The sequence below is a fragment of the Amblyraja radiata genome, chromosome 15 (genome assembly GCF_010909765.2).
Source record: "Amblyraja radiata isolate CabotCenter1 chromosome 15, sAmbRad1.1.pri, whole genome shotgun sequence".
Taxonomy (NCBI): domain Eukaryota; kingdom Metazoa; phylum Chordata; class Chondrichthyes; order Rajiformes; family Rajidae; genus Amblyraja; species Amblyraja radiata.
Window position 1 is genome coordinate 28,880,245 of NC_045970.1, and position 26,049 is coordinate 28,906,293.

Sequence of the window (26,049 nt, forward strand, 5' to 3'; positions counted from 1 at the left end):
TACTGAAAAATACCCCCATTTTTTTCAACAACTTAGTACAATTAATACGTTTTGAGGCGTTTGTTGGTAAATTTCATTTTCAAGAGGCCAAAGTGTATACATTTTGCCTGCTGTAAGCACTTTCACATTTGACATCTACCCAAGAGAATTGTAATGCCTGTAGTGAAAAGGATATCGAACCAGATTCCCTCGCAGACAAGGATGCGGTAAATTATATGCAGTGGGGAAAATTTTTAAAGTGCACATTCTGGAATTCTGGAATAAAATCAAAATGCAAATCAAGCAGCAACAAATTATTTTAGGTTGCACACTCTTGAGTGTGTGCAGCATTTTCTGTTTATGCTACATCATGTAACTTGAGTATCGTGGTGAGCGATTTCTAGATTTTTAATTAACTTCCCTTTTTTGGGGGGTATTTTAACAACTTGAGTAGACAATTCACATTGAGAGAGTACCCACCTCACCCCCTCCTCCATCATCTCTACACATGCCGCCTCACCTTCTCTGTCAACTCCCCGTACATTCCTCTATTTTCTCTACACCTCCACTGTCAACTCGACATCTGCCCCTATTCCATCTTCACCTCTCATCCTTTCCATTCCCCCCCTTCACCCTCTTCACCCTCCATTTCCATTCCCCTCCCTTTCCTTTCCCCCCCCCTTCCATCCCCCCCCACATAAACAAACAAACAAACACACACACACACACACACACACACACACACACACACACACACACACACACACACACACACGCGCACACACACGCACACACGCACACACACGCACACGCACACACACTATAATTTGGAAATCCATCAACAAGGGGTTTGTCTCAGTTGGTCAATTTCCTCGGCTAATGTTGCTTTGGTGTAAAAACAAAGTGAGAAGAACAAAGCACAGTAGTCCTTATAGTGCAGGCATTAATGAGGTAAGACTGATGGTGAGTTAATCAGTTGGAGCAACTCCACACTGAAATTCAGTTTAATAAATGTCCTTGCTGCAAGTCAAGCTGCGTAGTTGCTTCGTATTTTCTGAAATTATTCTATAATTTATTGGTGAAGGAAAGGGTGGTGGAGCAGCCCATCTGAATGGAATGCAAAGATACTAGAGGAACAAATCCAATGGACTGACGTGTAGTAAGCAATAGAGCAGAACCTCCGCCCTTCCGACTTCCGTTATGCCTTTCGCAGTTTAATCCACGTCAGTCCATTGGATTTTGCAGGAGTTCATCTTGCTATCTTAGCCTTCTATGATCTTTGTTCATTACAAGGTGCTTCTTTTTTTTTTAAATAAAAAGGGAAGTTGCCTATAAAATGAGCGACCGGTATGTGCAATGAAAGGTTTCTGGACCATATGTATTCCATGATCTTTGGTTTAATCAGTGTTGTGGGGGAAAGGTATGTGTGTGTGTGATATCGCTCATCTACCAAGGAACATAAGCCATAAAGGCAAATATATGTGCCTATATTTATATGTTATAAACACATGTATATTTTATATACACATATTATATATATATATATGATACACATACGTATATAAATGTGATATAGATGTATAACACACACCTATATATATATATTTCTCTAGTTTCTTCTTGTGATCTCTAATTATTTGTTGAGCAACCTTTTTTCTTTCTTTCATTCAACCTCTCTCTTTCTCTCCTTCTATGAAATCCTAATATTGTGAATAAAATATCAATGAACACATGCCAAGATTTTTTTTTCATTTTTTCATTCTATATTAGTGTAATAAAATGTAGTGTATACATACCTACATTGAGGTGTGAGCTTTAGACATGAATAATGTACATTGCTACCATAGTTTAGTTTTTCATTTAACATATTTGAAGGGTTTGGTCCAATATAGTGCTAACCCTCACTTTGTGAGAAATGAGTTACCTTATTTCCCGGCAATGAAGACGCACCCCCATTCAAGTTGCTAAATTTTGAAAAAAAGGCTGGCGAGACAGAATCAAGGGTTTGGTTTAGTCCAGGGGTCGGCAACCTGTTTTGCATATGGGCCAGGACCCTCCAGGACTAGCTGTAGTTCCCAGGTCGCCTGTGAGCCCCTGGTCTAGCTACAGTTGCCAGGTCGCCTGGGAGCCCCTGGTCTAGCTGCAGTTTCCAGGTCGCCTGGGAGCTCCTGGTCTAGCTGCAGTTTCCAGATCGTCTGGGAGCCCCTGGTCTAGCTGCAGTTCCCAGGTCGCCTGGGAGCTCCTGGTCTAGCTGCAGTTCCCAGGTCGCCTGGGAGCCCCTGGTCTAGCTGCAGTTCCCAGATCGTCTGGGAGCCCCTGGTCTAGCTGCAGTTCCCAGGTCGCCTGGGAGCCCCTGGTCTAGCTGCAGTTCCCAGGTCGCCTGGGAGCCCCTGGTCTAGCTGCAGTTTCCAGGTCGCCTGGGAGCCCCTGGTCTAGCTGCAGTTCCCAGGTCGCCTGGGAGCCCCTGGTCTAGCTGCAGTTCCCAGGTCGCCTGGGAGTCCCGGGTCTAGCTACAGTTCCGCTGTCCGGTCCCGGTGGCCGCTTGCAGCCACCCGAGCTACTGAGTGAGTTGCTGGCATGATCCCCCGACCCCCTCCTTCTCAACGCTCTTGCCCTCCCCGCAACCACCCCTGGCGACCCAGCCGTGCTGACCCGGGCCAGACTCCCCACACGCTGTGGAAGGAGCATAGGCACCTTTTTGCTTTTTAATGCGATTTATGGATTTTTTCAAATGGGAATATCTCATAACGACACATTTGTGGGTTAGCATTGCACCGACCCACTCAATTTTAAACAATTCAACAACAAAATTCATAAACAAGGATAACCATTTTTATTTCTGTCATTCATGGTAAGATTTACATAATTTTCATCATTTTGTGTGCATGATATACAGGTTGCAGTGTTTAGCATATCAGCTGACCAATGAAAGTGATGTAAAATTCCAATTTAGCCTGTTCTTGGTCTGCTTGTTGGAAAACGGGTCAAGTTTGATGTGTTCAGAACAAAGGCGACAAGCACTCTGTCGTTCGGTGATGGAGATCTTGCCGACGAGCATTCTGGACCCACTGTCGACATCTGAAATTACAGAAAATATCATATAGGATGAAAAGAACAAATTTGATTCTAACTACATACCTACAGAATGGATGATATATCACTTAAATGCAGTTGTTTTCAGGGGGTGGGGAGAGACATGTATATTGAAGATAGTCAAAAATGCTGGGGAACCTCAGCGGGTGAGGCAGCATCTATGGAGCGAAGGAAATAGGCAACGTTTCGGGTCGAGACCCTTCTTCAGACTCTTGAAGATGAATATTGAAGATGCATTTTTCATCTAATAGGTCAATTTATCTTAAATGTACAAGAACTTATTAAAATCTTCTTCCACTAGCATACATGCCTTACAACAAGAACAAAACCAAAAATGTACAGCAGTGTAAAAGAAGTTATGTGACAACCACCTTTGGTGACAACCTTTGTCCTTCCACAACAAAGCCCTCGTAAGAAAATGTTTGATGTCAGAAAGTGCAGAGAAGATTTACGAGGATGTTGCCAGGACTTGATCCGTGTACATTTAACACCATTTATCCGTGTACATTTAATGCCATTTATCCTGTATTTTAAACACCATTTTAAACCGGCTTAAACACAAGCCAATTCGGGACCTCCGCGGCTTGGAGGCCACTTCCTACCGGAGACCGTGCCTTCAGGATGTTTAAGAAGCTTTCAGATAGGCGCATGGATAAACAGATTATAGAAGAAAATAGATTATACATAGTCAGCGGAGACTAACAAATAGTCGGCATCTCGTTCAGTATAGACACTGTGGGCAAATGCACCTAAACTGTGCTATACTGTTCTATGTTCTAAGAAAACTTTAATGTTGTTTGTGTTTCCAAAGTAGGGAATATGAATGAAAGAAGCATTGATGGAAGGAGTTGTCCCAAAATGGTAATATTCACAAAAGAGAAAAAGTAGCCAGTCAAAACCCTTGATGATGATAAATAGATTGGATAAACACACAGAATCTCTTGCCCAGAGTAGAATAATTGAGAGCCAGAGGACATATGTTTAAGGTGAGGTGGGAAAGATTTCATAGGAACCTGAGGGGTAACTTTTCTACACAATGGGTGGTGGGTGTATGGACAGAGCTGCCAGCAGAAGTAGTTGAGATAGGTACTATCGCAATGTTTATGAAATATTTAGACAGATATATGGATAGGATAGGTTTGGAGGGATTTGGGCCAAACGCAGGCAGATGGGACTAGTGTAGATGGAACATGTTAGTCACTGTGGGCACGTTGAGCCAAAGGGCTTGTTTCCATGCTGTGTGACACTATGACTCTATGTGTGTGTGTTGTCAGATTTGCAAACCAATCGGCCAAGTGGGATGAGTATACCAGTGTCCTTGTCCCACTCCACCACTCCTCATGAATAAACTCAACAACCCTTGTTTGTAGGGGGGTAAAGGGATTAGATTATCATTTCTTTATTGTTATCAAAGCAGGAACATGAAGTATAATCTTTCCAAATATTTTGGTGTCAATATTCCTATTTTGCCAACTCTTGAGCTATTGTCAAATGTGATACTTGTAACAAAAACATCCTTGTCCCGTGACTTCTCAACAGTCATGCCGAAGTGTAGCTGTTTTTTCATTTGACTGTTTTCAATTTCATTGTAACATCTGATCTTTAAATAATAATACTGAAGCTAGAAAAGGAGGAAATTGTTTCATTAACTTTTATTATCACCTGAGAGATAAAATACCAGAATGAAACCTGCATTAGTCAATTCTCATCTGAATTAAATTTCAAAATGGAAAGATTATTGCTACTCCTCTCAACAGTTGCATGCATGGAGTGTAGTGGGAGGCGGCGCGGCTCTCGCCAGCAGCGGCCTCTGCAGTCCGTCTGCGTTTTTATTATTTTATGTCTATGTTTTAATGTAGTTTTTGTTATTTTTGTTGGGGTATGTGTGTGGGGGGGTGGGGGTGGTGTGGGGGGGAGGGGGAAACTTTTAAATCTCTCCCTGCACGGGAGACCCGACCTTTTCTTTGTCGGGTCTCCGTTGTCGTTGGGGCTGCAACGAGGAGCGGCCTCCAACAGGAAGGCCGGGGACTCCAGTGCCGAACTCACCTCACCGTCGCGGAGCTGGCCGAGTCCAGAGCGGGTGGAGCTGTGGTGGACGCTGCTGCGACCCGACCCCCGGAGATTCGGTGGCTGCAACTGCGGGTTTGGCGGACGGCACCGGGAGCCCGCGGGTCCCTGGAGGGAGACCGCTTTTCGGGGCTCCCGCAACGGCGACTTCTCCCGCCCGAGTTGCGGGGTTGAAGAGCTCCTGGAGCGGGGCCTTACAGCACCGCCCCGCGCGGCTTGGAATGGCGGCGGGCTGCGAGCGCGCACCGGGGGCTCTAACACCAAGACCCGGTGCGCGAACTTGCATTACCCGGCGTGGTTTAATGGCCACGGGACAATTCGCCATCGCCCGCCGGGGGCTTTGACTTTGACTCTGACATGGGGGGGGAGAGTGCAGTGGAGAGAGAAGTTTTTTTGGCCTTCCATCACAGCAATGTGATGGATGTTTATGTAAAATATGTTGTGTCTTGGGTCTATTTGTTGTAATGTATGGCTGCAGAAACGGCATTTCGTTTGGACCTCACGGGGTCCAAATGACAATAAATTGAATTGTATTGTATTGTATTGTATATCTCACACAGCCAAAGGTTCCACCAACTTCACCCTTGTTGATCGAGAGTGGGTTTTGTTCTTCATGCAATCTATCATATTTTGAAATATTGATGATGAGAGAGAGATTTGAATGAAATCTTAAATCAGTATCTTTCCTCAAGAAGTGATTGCAATATTTGGAGATGGACAGGGCATTTATCATGCAGTCTTCACCAACATTTATCCCCAAATCAACAAGGTTTTTTATTAATTGCTCAGTTGTATCATTGCTCCTTGTAGGACTTTCCTGCACCCGTATTGGCTACCATATACGATACCTGTACTGGCACTTCATAAAATAATGTTTTAGAAATGTTTCTCTGGATATCATGAAAATTTATTCGATGTGTCATCAGCACAAACAAGTTTTTTTTCTGTTGTGCTTTGTGATAAGTGTAAGAAGGCAATAGAAAACATGAAGTGAAAATTACAGTGATGTTCATATGTGTTTCCTTTTCCTAACTCAATAAAATCAAAAAACGTAACTATCTCCTTTCCATCAGGGGGGAAAAGTATTAGTAATCTGTAATTTTTTTTCTTGAGCATCAAATGGCTTTGTATGCATTTTTTTACTTGTTGTCCATATTGTGGCAAAAGGTGTAAATTGTCCCTTATGTCCACAAAAAGGTAGCAGAGGCCAGGACTGCATAATGTTTCATTGCTCAACTTCTGTTGCTGAAGTTGATCTGCCAGGAATGTTCCATAGAAATGTACAGCACAGGAACTGGTACTTTAGCCCGCAATGTCTGTGATGAACATGATGCCAAACTCAACTACTGTCATCTGCCTGCTAATGATCCATATCCCTCCATTCCCTGCAATTTAAAAGCCTTTTAAATGCCACTATCTTAACTGCCCCCAGCACCACCCCAGGCAGCACATCCCAGACATCCACAACCCTCTGTGTGCAAAAAAAAAAAAATTTGCCCTGCACATCTCCTTTAAACTTGGGCTTTTCACCTCACACCATACTCTTTAGCCTTTGACATTTTCATCCTGGGGAAAAGGTTCTGACTGTCTACCAGTGGTCTGTTAATGTGAATTCTCCACATGATATGAAAGAGCACCACTGAGCTCCCCAGTGAGCATTGTATCAGGCAGATCCTGCTTATGCACATCCAGCTTACTGATCAAGAATTGGGAATAGAAATTCCAGCTGAATTTTCCACTCTAACCCAAAGTCTGAGACAAATGTTGGCATTCCTATTGTGCACCGAATTCTGGAATCTCCCCTGGCTGGATGATTTAGCACTGAAGTAGTTGGTTAACCACTGAGCTATGCTCCTTATGTATGATATTAACCTGGCAATTAAACTTTTTTGATGCATCAATAGGTTTTGTTTTCTCACATGAGCTTAATCAGAGAAGATAAATTGGCATGGTTTCGGTATATCAGAAAAGCGGTTCTTGGGCAGTTGAACTGAATGATTCCTGGAGCTTTTAATCAACTGTGTTCCATTCTGGTTGTTTTGTTTGGCAGTGGTTATAACAACTCACTCCTTACCAGATTTATTTGGCATTTCAGTGCAATTTTGCAGATGAATTGCTGTGCAGGAACATCAGAATGAAATAACAACTATTTAGCACAGTTTATGCTGCAATATTTTGAGGAAGTTGTCAATAGCTGTATCTATCTACCAGAGAGTGGCTTTGAAGCCCCAAAGTGTATGGCTCTTGTCTTTATTTTGTTACTATTATTATGTGTGTGTCGAAAGATTCAGAAAGGCAATATTTTTTTACATTGATTCTCAGTCGAGCAGTGATGGTTATTCATTTTAGTACAAAATGTGATTTTACCAATATCAATGAAAAATCTTACTCTTAAGCTACTAGCTAATAGCAAATAAAATCTTTGAGAATATCAATTTGGTAACACTGCATCGTGAGCTTGATGGTTGTGTTTCTGGATTTGTAGCAACATGTTAATCAAAAACACATGTCTAGCTACAGTTTAGTGAAGTGCTAGTGATGTTACAGTAAAGGCAGGTTAACTCATGATTTAATTAAACATGGAACATGATGCATTTCGATTTTATCATATAAAAATAAATTGGATAGGTATATGGATGGGAAAGGAATGGAGGGTTATGGTCTGAGTGCAGGTAGATGGGACTAGGGGAAAATAAGTGTTCGGCACGGACTTGAAGGGCCGAGATGGCCTGTTTCCGTGCTGTAATTGTTATATGTTTATATGGTTATATGGTTAATTGATCTTGGAAGTGACTTTGGAAATAGTTTTATTCCATTCATTGTCCTTAATGTGTAATATTTTTTAAATGTATGATATCTCTTCCACAGATCTCCTTTTCACAGCACAGTAGCTTTATGGATCTGGTCCAATTCTTTGTCACATTTTTCAGGTAAGCAGATTTGCATTTAAATATTAATATATATGACATTTTTGACACAAAAAAACTATCATGTGGATATTACAGTTATCATTAGCATAAGCAGAGAAAACAGGGAAACCCATTCAGACAATGCCGCTCACTCGATTATCCACACCTTTTTCAAAATTTGTGTCCACATTTTATTTAAACAATTTTTCTGTACTTATCAAAATTCTTCAATTTCTTCTTTAATCGTCATTTATCCCAGTTTGTTTAAATGCGTCAATGTTTCACATTGAGTCCCCGGCTGGCATCTTCTCCACAACTTGTGAATTTGAACCTGATCAAATCCCTATACCAGACGTCTGGCTTTCACACTTTATAATTACAGCAATCAGCATGCTATTATCTATATCAAAACAGAAATTGCTGGAAATTCTCAGCAGCTCACTAGTCTCCTCCTCTATACAGCCATTATACTTGTAGTTTAGGTTCCTCCGCCTCTTGTCATAACACAATGGATTATAACTTGGAATCTTCTGACATTCTCCTGTTTCTGGCTGTCTCTTCCATTTTAACACTGACATTTCTAGGGTGGTTTCACGTTTTGGTTTTTGTCCTACCAAGGACAAAACAACTGAATCCAGACTAACCGTGAGCTTGATTGCCCAAGATATCAGCCAATGTCTGAGTTGTGTGATATCAAGAGGCCCCACTTGAACAGGTCAATAACTATCATGGGGAAAACTCACTACTGAACATGGCTGTGCCTACCATACAGGTAGATCGCTATGCTCTTAATTATTTCTGGTCTAGATCATTCTGGCAGGAGTCTCTCCAAACAGTATACTGACTTAACCATCATTAGTAACTTCATCAGTTATCATCTGACTATCAAAATATCAGAAATGGAGGCACCCTTGCACCTCCCAACTCAAGACATGAGTCTTGGCTGGATGGGTGCATTTTCAACAATATGTGACTTGGTCACAAGGAACTGCAGATTATAACATCTTCAGGAAGACACAAAGTACTGGAGGAACTCAGTAGGTCAGGCAGCACCTGTGGAAGAAATACAGAGGCGATGAAAACAAATAAACACATTTTGTTTTAAAGTTTCACATGTGCACCTGGACAACTTCTGAGCAAGTTTAACCAGTGTGGTGGGTGGCTGACACATTCCGCCTACAAATCTGGCTAATTAGCCACTTGATTTACAATGAAAATAGACATTGCTGTTTTGAGGCCATGATGTCTGGTAAGATTCCTACACACATTATATGCTGTGGGTTGAATTGGTTAATCTCCACTGGAGCTCCGGTGAAAATTTGCCACACTTACCAGATGTCAAAAGCAACTAGAGTCTTCAAATCCAAACTACAGCTGGTAGCCTTGGCCTTAAAGTTCAAAAGAGGGGAACATTTGACAAGATAAAATAAATGGATATTCAGACACTCTGGCTTTAATGACCAATTCATCACTTACCTTTTATGGCCTTGAATGTACCTCCGATCTTTCCAACTACTGATTTTGAAAAGGTTCTGCTTTCTGCAGTGGGGATGATTTATTTATGTGATTTTCCCACACTATATTAAAGCCACTTTTTTAATATCCTAAGCAGGCTCCATGTGTTTTAACTTGTAGAATGCCGTCATGTCATGTGAAATGTCTTCCTGCAAATGTTACCTTAATGTTTTGGGTAAATCCACATAATTATAATGAACACAAATTTCACAGTAGTGTTGTCACTCCTATGTCAAACATAGCTTTATCACCACAGTATAACTCTGACCTACAAAATACAGCGTACATTTAATTTGGATTTAAGTTACGAAGAAACATTAGTTATGGGTGTTAGTTATGCCCAAACTCTCCCTCTAACTCAGGCCCTCAAGCCCTCAAGTCCTGGCCACATCCTCGTAAATCTACTCTGTACTCTTTCCAGCTTAGATCTTTACCAGAAAGGTTATTTTCATTTCTTGCATTTGTACTTCTTCAACTGTCCCTGTTGAACCACGGGCGTACTATTTACTTCAACCATGCTTATGGTGGGGAGTTCTACAGGCTCAGTGTTGAATTAACATTTCCACTGAATTACTAAAAGGTTTTACTTTTAGTGATTATTTAGTGTTTATGGCCTGTAGTTCCTCACACTATCAAGCCAAGCATTATTTTTCCATCTTCCCTATCAACCTCTTCGTAATTTTAAGACCTCTATTCTGTTACCAGGTTTTTATTCCCTGATCCAATCTTTTATTTGCTAACCCTCATTCTCCAAACAGTCTTGAGACATTTTCCTTGTCTGTGACCTTCCATCAGCCGTACATCATCCATTTGCTGGGTATAACATTGATATTTACTGTAGACCTTAGCGTGGTACACGTTTAATACAGTCAATATTTGTTGTTTATTCTTCCACGTCTGTGGAATTCTCTGCCTCAGAGGACGGTGGAGGCCGGTTCTCTGGATACTTTCAAAAGAGAGCTAGATCGGGCTCTTAAAGATAGCGGAGTCAGGGGATATGGGGAGAAGGCAGGAGCGCGGTACTGATTGGGGATGATCAGCCATGATCACATTGAATGGCCGAAGGGCCGAATGGCCTACTCCTGCACCTATTGTCTATTGTCCATTGTCATGTCCACCCCAATGATATTTATTTTTCAAATAGTAACTTCACTTCTTGCTGTGGCTTTAAATCTAGTTTTTTTATAATATGCTGTATGACAAGTATCATATGTATGCAGTGAAAGTATCAAATGAAAAAAACTGAGTAATAAATCCTCGTTATTTGGAAGTTCATATTTGGCACAGTATTGCACTTGGCAAAGAAGTAGTGATTGCAAATAATCTTGAAGAAAGATGACCACAAAGTGTGAGCAAGGTTTAGAGTGTGCTTTTGCCCTTTTCCATGTGATAATATTTGGCACTGTTTGAACATATAACTTGATTTATATAATGTCCTTGATGCAGAGAAATGTCCCAAGGTCCTTCACAGGAATGTTAGTAAAGAAAAATTGATCTCACTTCAAAGGGAGATATTAGGACAAATGACCAAAATGTGGTTTTATTGAGTGACTAAAAGGAGGAAAGAAAATTGGATAGGCTGAGCATTTGTCTTGAAGTTCACCAAAGCCTAAATGATAGTGCAATTACATTTTGAAGAAATCATCCAAGCAGACTGAACAACCAATCATCTTTGAAAAATTCCCTAAAAAAAATAGGATGTAAAATTTGTGGATTATAATGAATCCTATTACTGAAAGAATAATTTATGCATATGTAAGATTAAGGTAAAAGATTAAAGGTGAACAAAATTTCAAATAAATAATTAAGAATCATGTAAGTTTTTATCACTATTTGGTATTGTCCAATTTATTTTTCTGATTCTGATTAATTTATATGCAGCTTTTCTGATTTAATAACTGTTTATAAATTAAGTTACACTTCATTCAACAGGGATGAACATTTTCATTGTTTATTGCCTATGGAATATTGAAATTTATGTCAAATCATTAATTACTTGGTGATTGCTTTGTAAAAACTACAGCAGGGTGTTTCTGACAGCAACTGGGATTTTTACATTTAATTGCACGTGCAAACACCTGAAGCTATTGTTAGTTTTGCAGCATAATGAAGGCAAGCATTTACATTTTTTCTTGTAATTTCTCGGCCATTATTTCGCTGTATCGGATAAAATATCAAATTCGCTTCTCAGCCCTTATCTGTTCTGTGTGTCTATTTGGATATTTGCAAATTTGGTTTACAATTTCATTGATCACCTTCACCATAACTCCTGTTCCCCTTAATTTGTGTGTTCCTGGTTATTTGGATTGCATTACGTTCCTTTTCTAAATTACGAAAGCCTGGAGCTGTTGCAGTGCTTGATATTAAATATAGTATAATTTCTTTACCAAATATAACTTTGGAATTTTAGCTCTTAACACTTGTCACATGCAAGTAAAGGATTGGCAACTAAAATGGCAATGTAAAAACCTATGTATTGGAAGGAACTGCGGATGCTGGTTTAGTTAGGCTAAACACGTAACTGCCCCTTCCATTCCCACACTGACCTTTCTGTCCTGGGCCTCCCCCACTGTCAGTGAGGCCAAACACAAATTGGACGAACAGCACCTCATATTTTGTTTTTGAAGCTTACAACCCAATGGTATGAATATTAATTTCTCCAACACTTGCTTTCTCTCTCTCTCCCTCCATCCTAGTTCTCCCAGTAGTTTCACTGTCCTCCTGATTAATTTTGCTGTTTGTATGCCTCATTGTCAGCTTCTCCTCAGCCAGCAATGAACCATTGTACATTTCCTTGAACATTGTCTGCTCTGATCTGTCCTTTTCACACCTTACATGCTCTTTGTACCCTTCCATATCTCTAGTTTCCCTCTCCCTGACTCTCAGTCTGACGAAGAGTCTCGACCCGAAACATCACCCATTCCTTCTTTCCAGGTGAGGCAGAGGTTCACTTGCACCTCCTCCAACCTCATCTACTGTATCCACTGTTCAAGGTGGCAACTTCTCTACATCGGCGAGACCAAGCGCAGGCTCGGCGATCGTTTCACTGAACACCACCGCTCAGTCCGTCTTAACCTACCTGATCTCCCGGTGGCTCAGCACTTCAACTATCCCTTCCATTCCCAATCTGACCTTTCTGTCCTGGGCCTCCTCTATTGTCAGAATGAGGCCCAGTGCAAATTGGAGGAACAACACCTCATATTTCGCTTGGGTAGTTTACACCCCAGCGGTATGAACTTCAAATAGCCCTTGCTTTCTCGCTCCATCCCCTTCCCCTTCCCAGTTCTTCCACTAGTCTTACTGTCTCCGACTACATTCTATCTTTGACAGAAATCCCCCTCCCCTGACATTAGTCTGAAGAAGGGTCTTGACCTGAAATGTTGCCCATTCCTTCTTTCCAGAGATACAGCCTCACCCGCTGAGTTACTCCAGCATTTTGTGTCTCCCCATTCCTTCTCCCCAGAGATGCTGCCTATCCTGCTGTTCTACTAACTTATAAGTTGTAGTTATTATATATTCAGTACATAAACAGTGATGCAATATTTAACAATTGAAAAAACACCAAATGTAGATTGGAATCCAAATGGCTCTACATTATTTCAAAGTGCTTTATTTTTCCTCCTTTCTTGCCTTTCTTCATAGCTGTTTGTAACCAGCTCAGTGGTCCTCCTGCTGAGAAGTGGCGAGAAAGCATGTTGTAAAGGTGATAAATAATTGCTATTGCTGATAGTCGACAAAGACTGAAACATGTGCAGTGGAATGATAGGGGTTTATTTATCCAAAGCTGTAGGGAGATTGCTGGAGCAATGGAAGCAATTTCTGGCAGGTTTCTGACTGAAAATTGTTGTATAAATGCATTTTGCACATATGAACAAGGAATCCATTTTGCTGTCTTGATGGATCTGCGGTTTGTGTGCACAGAATGCGTGAAAGATTGAGCAGAGTATAAGAAGCTCTGCAGTATAAACACCCATGCTAACTACATGACAAAATGTCTTCAGTCATGTTGGGCTGTCAGATGAAGATATTGAAATTACAACAGGTTTAGGTTATTGCTAAAACAATCCATTAATGGTACGGGATGTAAAGTTGACAAAATGTTCACGGAATTGTAAGATTACTGGCATTTACAAGGAGCTGACGAACCTACTAAAATGATGCAACATAATGCATTTTCAGCAGGCAATTTTCTTTTGGTTATGTACTGTTTACCAAAATGCTGTGTCATTTTCTGCATTTAGCAAACCAACTGAGGTATCTGTGAAATGAATGACATCAAAGAAACAAGCAACTTGTTTACAGCTATAAACGGTGACAGTAGTCCAGGCACGTGCCGTGAGTAATTACTCAGGGAAGGCAGTCAGTCGGCTTTTTATAAAAATCTTAAACCGCGCATGCACAGATTGTTCTCTCCGTAAAAAATAAAAATAAGTAACATAGAAACATAGAAAATAGGTGCAGGAGTAGGCCATTCGGCCCTTCGAGCCTGCACCGCCATTCAATATGATCATGGCTGATCATCCAAATCAGTATCCTGTACCTGCCTTCTCACTATACCCCCTGATCCCTTTAGCCCCAAGGGCCACATCTAACTCCCTCTTAAATATAGCCAATGAACTGGCCTCAACTACATTCTGTGGCAGAGAATTCCAGAGATTCACCACTCTCTGTGTGAAAAATGTTTTTCTCATCTCAGTCCTAAAAGATTTCCCCCTTATCCTTAAACTGTGACCCCTTGTTCTGGACTTCCCCAACATCGGGAACAATCTTCCTGCATCTAGCCTGTCCAACCCCTTAAGAATTTTGTAAGTTTCTATAAGATCCCCCCTCAATCTTCTAAATTCTAGCGAGTACAAGCCGAGTCTATCCAGTCTTTCTTCATATGAAAGTCCTGACATCCCAGGAATCAGTCTGGTGAACCTTCTCTGTACTCCCCCTATGGCAAGAATGTCCTTCCTCAGATTAGGAGACCAAAACTGCACACAATACTCCAGGTGTGGTCTCACCAAGACCCTGTACAAATGCAGTAGAACCTCCCTGCTCCTATACTCAAATCCTTTTGCTATGAATGCTAGTATACCATTCGCTTTCTTCACTGCCTGCTGCACCTGCATGCCTACTTTCAATGACTGGTGTACCATGACACCCAGGTCTCGTTGCATATCCTCTTTTCCTTTCAATTTTCAATTCAATTTTCCCAAGGCTTCTAAATCTCCTTCATTTTGTAATTACTGAATGGGTGGGGGACGGAGGATGAAGGCAGGTGGAGAGATGGTGGGAAAAACGGGAGCACACCGGGACAAGTTGAATCGGTTGTCATCTTATTGAATGACAATACTAATTCATGGGATCAATTGGAGGGAGAGTTCCTTTCACAGCGTGTGGAGAGTCTGTGCCAGGGGTTAAAGGTGTGGGGAGGGCAGGAGTGTTGAGAAGGAGGGGTTTGGAGATCATGTCAGACTCACTCACCGCTGCCACAGCGCTCCGGGCATGGACAGCAGAACTGGCCGCCACTTCCGGGGAAAGAAGCAGCTTGGGTGACTGCGAGCGGCCGCCGGGACCCGACAGCAGAACCGGCTGCCACTTCAGCGCCTTCTGCTGGCCCGCTCACCTCTGGCAGTGCTCTCCGACTGAACACCTCTCACCTGCCGCTCACCGGCTGCGCTCATGTCAGCCGCTTCCCGCAAATCCTTAAATTCCCACAGCCGAGTAGCCTCAATTGGTCCCTCGATCGCGCTGTCGGAATTTAAGTATTTGCGGGAAGCGGTTGACACGAGTGAGGCCGACGAGCGGCAGGAGAGAGGTTTTCAGACGGAGAGCACTGCCAGAGGTGAGCGGGGAATGGCAGAAGGGGCTGTCCCGTCCCGGCGGCCACTCGCAGCCACACGAGCTAATTCACTCCAATGCGGTGGCTCCGTGCAAGGAGCATCGCAAGTGGGTTACTGGCATGAACCTGACCCCCTCCTTCACAACGCTCCTGCTCTCCCCGCAACTTTACCCCGGGCCAGACTCCCCAAATGCTGTGAAAGGAGCTCTGCTCCCCCACCATATACGGTATTTAAAAACATAAAGCACCAAGAAATGTACTTACCACATTATCGGTACCCGAACTCCATTCTTCTCTCTTTGTTTCCTAAGATACTCATAAAATAATGACAATCCATATTTGAAAAACCCGCCAAGAAACTAGCACTGCGCCTGCGTAGTAGGCTGCTGCGCATGCTCAGTACTGCAAAGGCAGAATTTCAGCTGCCTTCAGCCCCGTTTGTCATTGACGGCTTGAAGCAGCGCTGACGGCACGTGGGCTGCACAGATCTTCACGTGTTGCAAGTGCAGCGGATGGAAGGCATGGAGAATTATGCCTACCTAAGAGATCGATCTCTTAGATAGGCATAATTCTCCCATGCCTTTACTATTTATATTTAATAATTGCCATTTCATAATTTTAGTCAGGATTTTGCCTACCTTGCCTACCCTGACGGCACGTGCCTGCTGTAGTCCTTTGTTTAGAATTGGAATAATATTTAAAGCGCAGAAACCTGTGTACGTCCAGAAGTTTAATCCTTTGTCATGCTTTGCTGTTGTTACAAATAATAAAAAATAACCAGCAGAGAGGAGCTGATGAAAACAGATGATTTAAATTAATTACAAATGGCATTTGGAAAGCCTGCTCCTGAAATGTCATTACAGAATGCAATGGATTAGAACAGATGAAACACGTGAATATTAGTTTATGAGTAAAGGCTTTCAGAGGTTATTGCAAGAATAATGTTCTGCTTCAGTCAGGATTTATTCCTTTTGATATCTTAATATCTTATTTGAGCAAATAAATTGGAGATATAAAGATTCTAGGAAAATAGCCTGCCATGGTGTTGATCCCCACTGATAATGGCCATGATAAATGTTAAATAGATGCTGTCACAGACATCCACACATCGATTCGGATTCAGGTTATAAACACCCTCCTTCATGTTTCTGCTGGAGTGATTGATGCCACTCTCACACATGATAGCAGGACTGTTACTGCCTGAAACAGTTATTCTTTGTTCAGTGCCTTCCAAAGCTCCGAAATCTGGTCCATCACATCTGTCCAAGCACCGCAGGCAGTAAACAGCTGTGCTCAAAGGAGCGTGGACACAAAAATGTCCCTTAAAGTCCCAATTGTGGCACTTCAAAACAGCAGTGAAATAGTGACAGTTTTACTGCATGATTAATCCACAGAGCTTGACTAATGATCTGGCTGTGTGACCAACTTCCACTGGAATAATTGATGCGTTTAATGGTATTAATTTAACAACCTGAAACAAAAAGCCAGAATGGTGATCATGACATTTTGGAACCGACTTGTAAAGTTGCATCTCATGTATTGATATCCTTTAGAGAAGGAATTAGTGTCACAGAGTCATATAGCACAGAAACTGGCCATTCGGCCCAATTTGCTCATGCTGACCTAGATGCTCCATCTACAATAGTCCCACCTGCCAGCGTTTATACCATATCCCTCTAAACCTTTCTAATTCATGTGCCTGTCAAAGGTTTCAAAGGTCTTTTATTTGCACATGTACCAATTAAGGTACAGTGATATGCGAATTACCATGCAGCCATATGGGGGGAAAAAAGCAACAAGACACACAAGTACATAAAGGCTAACATAAACATAAACATCCACCACAGCGGATTCCTCACTGTGATGGAAGGCAATAAACTCCAATCTACTCCCTCTTTATTCTCCCACAGTCGGGGCAGTCGAACCATCTGTCGGGGCGTTCGAAGCTCCCACAGATGGCGGTCGAAACTCCTGCATCGGGCTGATCGAAACTCGTGCGGCTTGGAGTTCCCGAAGTTGGTCTCTGACCAGAGACCGTGAGCTCCGTGATGGGCTCACTGGAATTTAGAAGGATGAGAGGTGTTCTAATAGAAACGTATACAATTATTTAGGGATTAGACACGCTAGATGCAGGAAACATGTTCCCGATGTTGAGGGTGTCTTGAACCATGGGCCACAGTTTAAGAACAAGGGGTAGGCCATTTAGAACTGAGATGAGGAAAAACTTTTTCACACAGAGGGTTGTGAATTTGTGGAATTCTATGCCACAGAAGGCAGTAGAGGCCGATTCATTGGATGCATTCAAAAGAGAGTTAGATAGAGCTCAAGGTATATGGGGAGAAGGCCGGAAAGGGGTACTGATAGTGAATGATCAGCCATGATCACATTGAATGCCGGTGCTGGCTTGAAGGGCCCAATGACCTACTCCTGCACCTATTGTCTATGTTTCTATGTAAGTCTGCAAGCTCCGAGGTCAATCCCAGGCAAAGGGATCGTGGGTTCCACGATGTTAAAGTCCTGCAGGCTCCCATGTTGGAGCTCTCAAAAGTCGGTCTCCAGCAAAGGCCGACAACTCCTCAATGTCAGGCCGCAGTGCGGACGGAGATACGATATGGAAAGCAAATCACATCTCCGTCGAGGCACCTGTTCAAATGTCTTTTAGATGTTATTATAGTAGCTGCCTCAATTTGTTCCTCTTGCAGCTCATTCCATATACCCACCTGTGTGAAAAAGTTGCCCCTCAGGGGTAAATCTTTCCCCTCTCACCTTAAACCTATACCTTCTGGTTATTGATCCCCGTACTCTAGGTAAAGTACTCTATGCATTCCCCCTATCTATTCCCCTCATGATTTCATGCACCTCTATAAGATTACCCCTCAGCCTCCTGTGCTCCAGGGAATAGTCCAAGCCTGTCCAGCCTCTCCCTACAGCTCAGTCCCTCAGGACCTGGCAATATTCTTGGCAGATCCTGGAGAGGAAAAGACTACAAAAAATAGTAAACACTGCCCAGTCCATCATCGGCTCTGACCTTCCATCCATCGAGGGGATTTATCACAGTCGCTGCCTCAAAAAGGCTGGCAGTATCATCAAAGACCCACACCATCCTGGCCACACACTCATCTCCCTTCTACCTTCAGGTAGAAGGTACAGGAGCCTGAAGACTGCAATGACCAGTTTCAGGAATAGCTACTTCCCCACAGCTATCAGACTATTAGACCTGACTCGGACAAAACTCTGATCATTAATAACCCATTATCTGTTATTTGCACTTGATCAGTTTATTTATTCATGTGTGTATATATTTATATAATGGTATAAATGAGGAGATGCGAAAGGATTTAAAAGGAGTAAATTGGGACAGTTTGTTTTATGGGAAAGATGTGGAAGAGAAATGGAGTACATTTAAAGGTGAAATTTTAAGAGTACAGAATCTTTATGTCCCTGTTCGGTTGAAAGGAAATCGTAAAAATTGTAAAGAGCCATGGTTTTCAAGGGAAATTGGACACTTGGTTCGGAAAAAGAGGGAGATCTACAATAGCTATAGGCAGCATGGAGTAAATGAGGTGCTTGAGGAGTATAAAGAATGTAAAAAGAATCTTAAGAAAGAAATTAGAAAAGCTAAAAGAAGATATGAGGTTGCTTTGGCAAGTAAGGTAAAAGTAAATCCGAAGGGTTTCTACCGCTATATTAATAGCAAAAGGATAACGAGGGATAAAATTGGTCCATTAGAGAGTCAGAGTGGCCAACTATCTGCAGAGCCAAAAGAGATGGGGGAGATATTGAACAGTTTCTTTTCTTCGGTATTCACCAAGGAGAAGGATATTGAATTATGTGAGGTAAGGGAAACAAGTAGAGTAGCTATGGAAACTATGAGGATCAAAGAAGAGGAAGTACTGACACTTTTGAGAAATATAAAAGTGGATAAGTCTCCAGGTCCGGACAGGATATTCCCTAGGACATTGAGGGAAGTTAGTGTAGAAATAGCAGGGGCTATGGCAGAAATATTTCAAATGTCATTAGAAACGGGAATAGTGCCGGAGGATTGGCGTACTGCGCATGTTGTTCCATTGTTTAAAAAGGGGTCTAAGAGTAAACCTAGCAATTATAGACCTGTTAGTTTGACGTCAGTGGTGGGCAAATTAATGGAAAGAATACTTAGAGATAATATATATAAGCATCTGGATAAACAGGGTCTGATTAGGAACAGTCAACATGGATTTGTGCCTGGAAGGTCATGTTTAACTAATCTTCTTGAATTTTTTGAAGATGTTACTCGGGAAATTGATGAGGGTAAAGCAGTGGATGTTGTGTATATGGACTTCAGTAAGGCCTTTGACAAGGTTCCTCATGGAAGGTTGGTTAAGAAGGTTCAATGGTTGGGTATTAATGGTGGAGTAGCAAGATGGATTCAACAGTGGCTGAATGGGAGATGCCAGAGAGTAATGGTGGATGGTTGTTTGTCAGGTTGGAGGCCAGTGACGAGTGGGGTGCCACAGGGATCTGTGTTGGGTCCACTGTTGTTTGTCATGTACATCAATGATCTGGACGATGGTGTGGTAAATTGGATTAGTAAGTATGCAGATGATACTAAGATAGGTGGGGTTGCGGGTAATGAAGTAGAGTTTCAAAGTCTACAGAGAGATTTATGCCAGTTGGAAGAGTGGGCTGAAAGATGGCAGATGGAGTTTAATGCTGATAAGTGTGAGGTGCTACATCTTGGCAGGACAAATCAAAATAGGACGTACATGGTAAATGGTAGGGAATTGAAGAATGTAGGTGAACAGAGGGATCTGGGAATAACTGTGCACAGTTCCCTGAAAGTGGAATCTCATGTAGATAGGGTGGTAAAGAAAGCTTTTGGTGTGCTGGCCTTTATAAATCAGAGCATTGAGTATAGAAGTTGGGATGTAATGTTAAAATTGTACAAGGCATTGGTGAGGCCAATTCTGGAGTATGGTGTACAATTTTGGTCGCCTAATTATAGGAAGGATGTCAACAAAATAGAGAGAGTACAGAGGAGATTTACTAGAATGTTGCCTGGGTTTCAGCAACTAAGTTACAGAGAAAGGTTGAACAAGTTAGGGCTTTATTCTTTGGAGCGCAGAAGGTTAAGGGGGGACTTGATAGAGGTTTTTAAAATGATGAGAGGGATAGACAGAGTTGACGTGGAAAAGCTTTTCCCACTGAGAGTAGGGAAGATTCAAACAAGGGGACATGACTTGAGAATTAAGGGACTGAAGTTTAGGGGTAACATGAGGGGGAACTTCTTTACTCAGAGAGTGGTAGCTGTGTGGAATGAGCTTCCAGTGAAGGTGGTGGAGGCAGGTTCGTTTTTATCATTTAAAAATAAATTGGATAGTTATATGGATGGGAAAGGAATGGAGGGTTATGGTCTGAGCGCAGGTATATAGGACTAGGGGAGATTATGTGTTCGGCACGGACTAGAAGGGTCGAGATGGCCTGTTTCCGTGCTGTAATTGTTATATGGTTATATGGTTATATGGACACACTGATCTATTTTGTAGTAAATGCCTACTATGTTCTGTGTGCTGAAGCAAAGCAAGAATTCCATTGTCCTATCAGGGACACATGACAATAAACTCACTTGAACTTGAACTCAAACTGAACACAGTACTCCAAATGCAGCCTCACTAACATTTTGTATAGCTGTAACATAACATCCCATCTTCTATACTTAATACCCTGACTGATGAAGGCCCAATGTACTGAAAGCCTTCTTGACCTCTCTCTGTGATGCCAATTTCAAGGAACTGTATACCTGCACTCCTAGATCTCTCTGCTGTATGACACTTCCCAGGGCCCTGCCATTCTTCCATTCTCACCTGATCTGGTCTAAATGTGAGTCGACACACTTAATCAGTCTCAAGAAGGGTCCCGTCCCGAAACGTCACCCATCCTTTATCTCCAGAAATGCTGCCTGACCCGCCGAGTTACTCCAGCACTTTGTATCTATCTTCGGTATAAACCAGCATCTGCAGGTCCGTTCAACACATAATCATCTTGTAATATGGCCTACCAAATCATTGTGTGGTACTGAACAATACAAACTCCTCACCTAACACCGTGTGGGTATATTTGCACAAGAAGGATTGCAGCAATTCATGAAGCTGGTTGACCACCCACTCAAAGGTTGTTGGGGATGGCATTAAATGATGGCCTTGTCAACAACACACATATCCTGTGAGTGAATTTTCAAGAAGTCTGAGTTCCCTTTGTTTAACAAAGTTTATGTGTGTGGACTTAAATGTATCGACCAATTATAGGTTGGCTAAGTAAAGGAAGAGGGAAACATATTGTTCTCAGAGAGTTCCGGGTTTCTTCAGTTATTCTCCCATCACTTTATTTGTAACAAAATGATGCAGGTGAGACGAAGGCTGTTATTACCAGCGGCATTACAAAATGAAGGGGAAGAAATGCTGCACTGATATTTGTGTGGGAAGGAACTGCAGATGATGGTTTACACAGAAGATAGACACAAAATGTTGCAGTAACTCAGCGAGACAGACAACATCTCTGGATAGAAGGAATGGGTGAGGTTTCGGGTCGAGATCCTTCTTCAGACTGAGGGTCAGGGGAGAGGAAGTTACAAAGATAAGAAAGTGTGAGATCAAAAGAGACGAGGATCAAGGAAAATGTAGAATAGACTACATTCTACAAAAGTCATTAGCAATTTTATGCATTATGTATTTTTACTTTGAGTGGGATTTTTTTGAGGCATTCTTGAAACTTCTTGAAAGATGGTGGGCAGTTCTGATACATTTCATAAATATGGCACAGTGGCGCAGTGGTAGAGTTGCTGCCTTATACCGAATGCAGCGCCGGAGACCCCGGTTGGATCCTGACTACGGGTGCTGCCTGTACGGAGTTCGTATGTTCTTCCCGTGACCTGCGTGGGTTTTCTCCGAGATCTTCAGTTTCCTCCCACACGCCAAAGATGTACAGGCATGCAGGTTAATTGGCTTGTGATACTAATGCTGCTTTAGCAAAATCTTGAGTATGCTTTGCTTGCTATTACTGCAATAGCTATGTATTTCACCATGTGCTGTGCCTGCTAGGGTAGCATTGGTAGACATCAGGCTGTAAGCTGTTCAATACCACTTGTGGCCTGTGAATTGATTGCAGAAGGTACTAAAAGGGGCTTAGAGCTAATAGCACAAATAAAGTGGTCCCAGGCAGGGAAGCCTTGTTTATAGGTGGGTCAAAGTGTAACCCAAATTGCTTTATTAAAGATTAGATCTTCCCTTTAGTGTCCAACCCATAAAGGCATCAAAATCACTAAAGAGGCACACCAGCTACACCCTGGTCATCATGTAATGGCACCAGTAGAATGGATCCTGATTCTTTTAATACCCTGAGGAGTTCTATGTTGCATGTCATAAACTTTTCAAAATGATGTCGACGTCAATGTCAAGATGATGTCAATATTCATGTAATTTGTTGGCCTTACTGCATGGATTGACATAAAGTTAGATCAAAGCAGCATTATTGCTTTTTTATGACAGAATTACAAATTCACATGTCTTGGCATCTTGGATTTAGTTGTCCAGGGTGCCTGGCTTATGATTTCAGGGCATTACAAGAACTAGGCACAATATCCTGCAATGAACAGATGAGATTGCCAGATGTAATCCACAATTCATTGGTGTAATGTCAAAATGTTGTGACTCCTGCCTTGTAAGTTCTTTTATTATCGTACCACTTGATAGCCGGAGGTGACGGCATGTCATAATAACACATAGCAGGCTTCAGTGGGTGTACAATGCACAGTACGCTGCATGCTGTGAATGATTGAAGAGGTGTGTCCGTCAGTTTCTAAATGGCGTCCCAATGTACTTGTCTGTCATCCTATTTTGCTTCTTCAAATATTTTCTCAGTGGGTCAGTGGATTCCATTTCTGATCTGGTACAATGTCTATCATTTTGTTATTTAATAGCTGAGGAAGTAATGTCACTGCAGAATTTATATCTTTAAGGACATATGAGCAAAAAATAATAATATCGATTAATGCACCAAAGCAAATGGGTGATAAAATATTTTGATCATTACTTTCATCCAGATGTTGGTAGATCCATTTTGATTACTTTCTGTCCCTGTATAATTTAAATAAAATGCTTCACCACTGAAGTTCTCTGTGATCTTTCTTTACATATGCATCTTTCCACCTGTATAGTTCATTGAAGGTTTTAAAGCAAATTGATTACAGTAAATATATGGTGAGTGATTCAGGGTAGCAGTTACTCCCTCAAATCATGAAGAATTAACAAAATCTTCATTCATTCACATGCACTGTGTCCAGAAAGAAGCCAATCAATATTACGGAAAATTCATAGTATATTCATTTCAGTCTATGCAATGATGGCGCAGGAAGGCATTCACATATTTGATGCTGGCACGAAAAGGAAGATTTTAATGAATGTGTGAGAACAAAATGGCAAATTAGCAATGATATATATAAAATATGCAAACATAAAGTAGCAATGTTACAAAATTTTGAGATTTAAAAAATCAAGTCTGTAATTTATCCCATCAGATAAAGCATAAAAATAAGTTTAATTTGACACCTAATTCACTTTCATATCTCAAGTATTTAAAAGGTTATGGCCATTTTCATACTCGGAAATGAGCATCTTGTTCCCTATTGATTTTCTATGGACATAACAAAAAATCTGTGATCGTGAACAGTCAAAAGCCCATAACTTTCTTAAAAATTAAGAGAACTGAATGAAATTTTCAGTTATCATAGATTGAAGCATTCTGAAACAAATATAAAATAATCTTACTTGGATGACCTGAAATTAAAGCATATAATTAGTTAGTTACCTAATTGTAGCTAATTTCAGACTTCAATTACTAGATCTAAATATTTATCCATTTCTTAATAAATGATTAACATTTTTAAATAGCCTAAATGTCCAAATAATATTCACAAATAATTCACAATAAAACATGATTTTTAAATCTCATTTACATTAATTTATAGACCAAATGGAAGGAATTTAGTGTTCAATTGCTGTAAATAAATGCCCATTTAAATCAGCTTTCCAGTGGGTCCCTGTGGAACGCGCTGGTTTAGAACGTTCACATTGCGGTAGATTTGTGCCTCAAATGCCCAGAAAAATACTGCGGGCCCAAAATGAGCTACTCGCAATATTAAACTTTGTATAAAGGGTTCTTTAGAAGCCCTTTTTAATGTAAAAATATACAGCCTAACTTCAGATATTTGCTTTATGAGACCCTGCGGTTGCTGACGGTCGCGGGTTTAGAGATTGTTTTTTAAACTACTATAACTATTTTAAGAGGCCTTTAAAACTAATAATAGCTTTTGCGACGGGGTCTTCCAGCGATTTTTCGTTAATAATTAACTAGGCTGAACATCTTCGATTTGAACAGCCTAGAGAAAATCGCGTTTTAAACCCGCCCCCCTCTAAACGGCGCCAAAATCGCGCACACGGGCAGCAGCAGATCTTCAACGACGCTTCAGGTAGGCTTTGCAACATACCTACATAAAGCATGCTGTGAAATTATGACTGATAAAAACACCTCACAGTTCTGTCAGTGTCTTACCAAAATTGGTTCATGTTTAGCAAAAGATCCCTTATTTGTAGCTTCATGAATGGCAGATTTCCAACATCCTCCATATTTATTTATTTCTTAAAAAATAAATTTGGATTCAGCTCGCATATATTTGGCTGGCTTATATTAGTACATGTCTTTAGATTGAGGCTTCATTGCAATTTCTATTTGAGCTGCTGAATTCTTTTTTTGATTTTATCTCTGGCTGAAATGGATCTTCCCAACCTGTGATGGTGTTGTAACTGCAGATGGAATGGATGGTTTCCAAACAGATGGTCAGAAGGTAGCTTACATTTTGCAGTGATTAGTGACCAACTTTGGAAATTGTCAGATAAGCTGTGGAAAATTATATTTTTAAAAGTTACCAACTGAATTTACAATAAGCAGCGTTAGTTTTCAGAAATCTATGTTACGAAAATTGAATTTGGTTGCTTAGATATGATCAGATACTGGATTAAAACAAATTGAAGCATTTCAGAAAAGAAAGTGGAACTACCCAATTGTATTCATTTCAGCAATAATCCTGAACTTCGTTGGCTGAGGTTGTTCTATCAACAATCCTTGTGATGCTGCAATGAAAGCAACATTTTTAAAACCTGAACATTTTAAAGCCTACCCAAGAGCAGTTGCCTGTAACTATCATATTATAATTTAAACAACTATTTATATTTACGTAATTTTTTCACCAAGCCAAAGGAAATTAGTATTGAGTAGGAAGGAACCGCAGATGCTGGTTTAAACCGTAGATAGATACAAAATGCTGGGGTAACTCAGTGGGACAGGCAGCATCTCTGGAGAGAAAGAACGGGTGACGTTTCGGGTTGGGACCCTTCTTCAGACTCAATGAGTATTGAGATTGGTAATCAGATGCGCAGTTGAAGAGAGATTTTAAGGAAGAGGAAGAGAAGGTGAGAGATTGAGCAAAGGTATTGCGGAATTTAGGGCTCTGGAGGCTAAAAGCACAATTATCAGGAGTGGGGTGAAGGAAGAGCTCGGATTCAGTATTGGCAGAAAGGGGGGAGGGGTGTGTCGGACAAGATCTTAATACTCAAGGAGATTATTGGT

The 26,049-nt window shown here is 41.4% G+C and overlaps 1 protein-coding gene across 1 annotated transcript in view; it reads left to right on the forward strand.

The window, feature by feature from the left end:
* atrnl1 (attractin like 1) overlaps positions 1 to 26,049 on the forward strand; it is a 720,322-nt gene that overhangs the window by 410,195 nt on the left and 284,078 nt on the right. Inside the window, exon 25 of the mRNA XM_033033942.1 lies at positions 8,008 to 8,069. Within this exon, the coding sequence (XP_032889833.1) occupies positions 8,008 to 8,069 (62 nt within the window). The remainder of the gene's footprint in view (positions 1 to 8,007; positions 8,070 to 26,049) is intronic.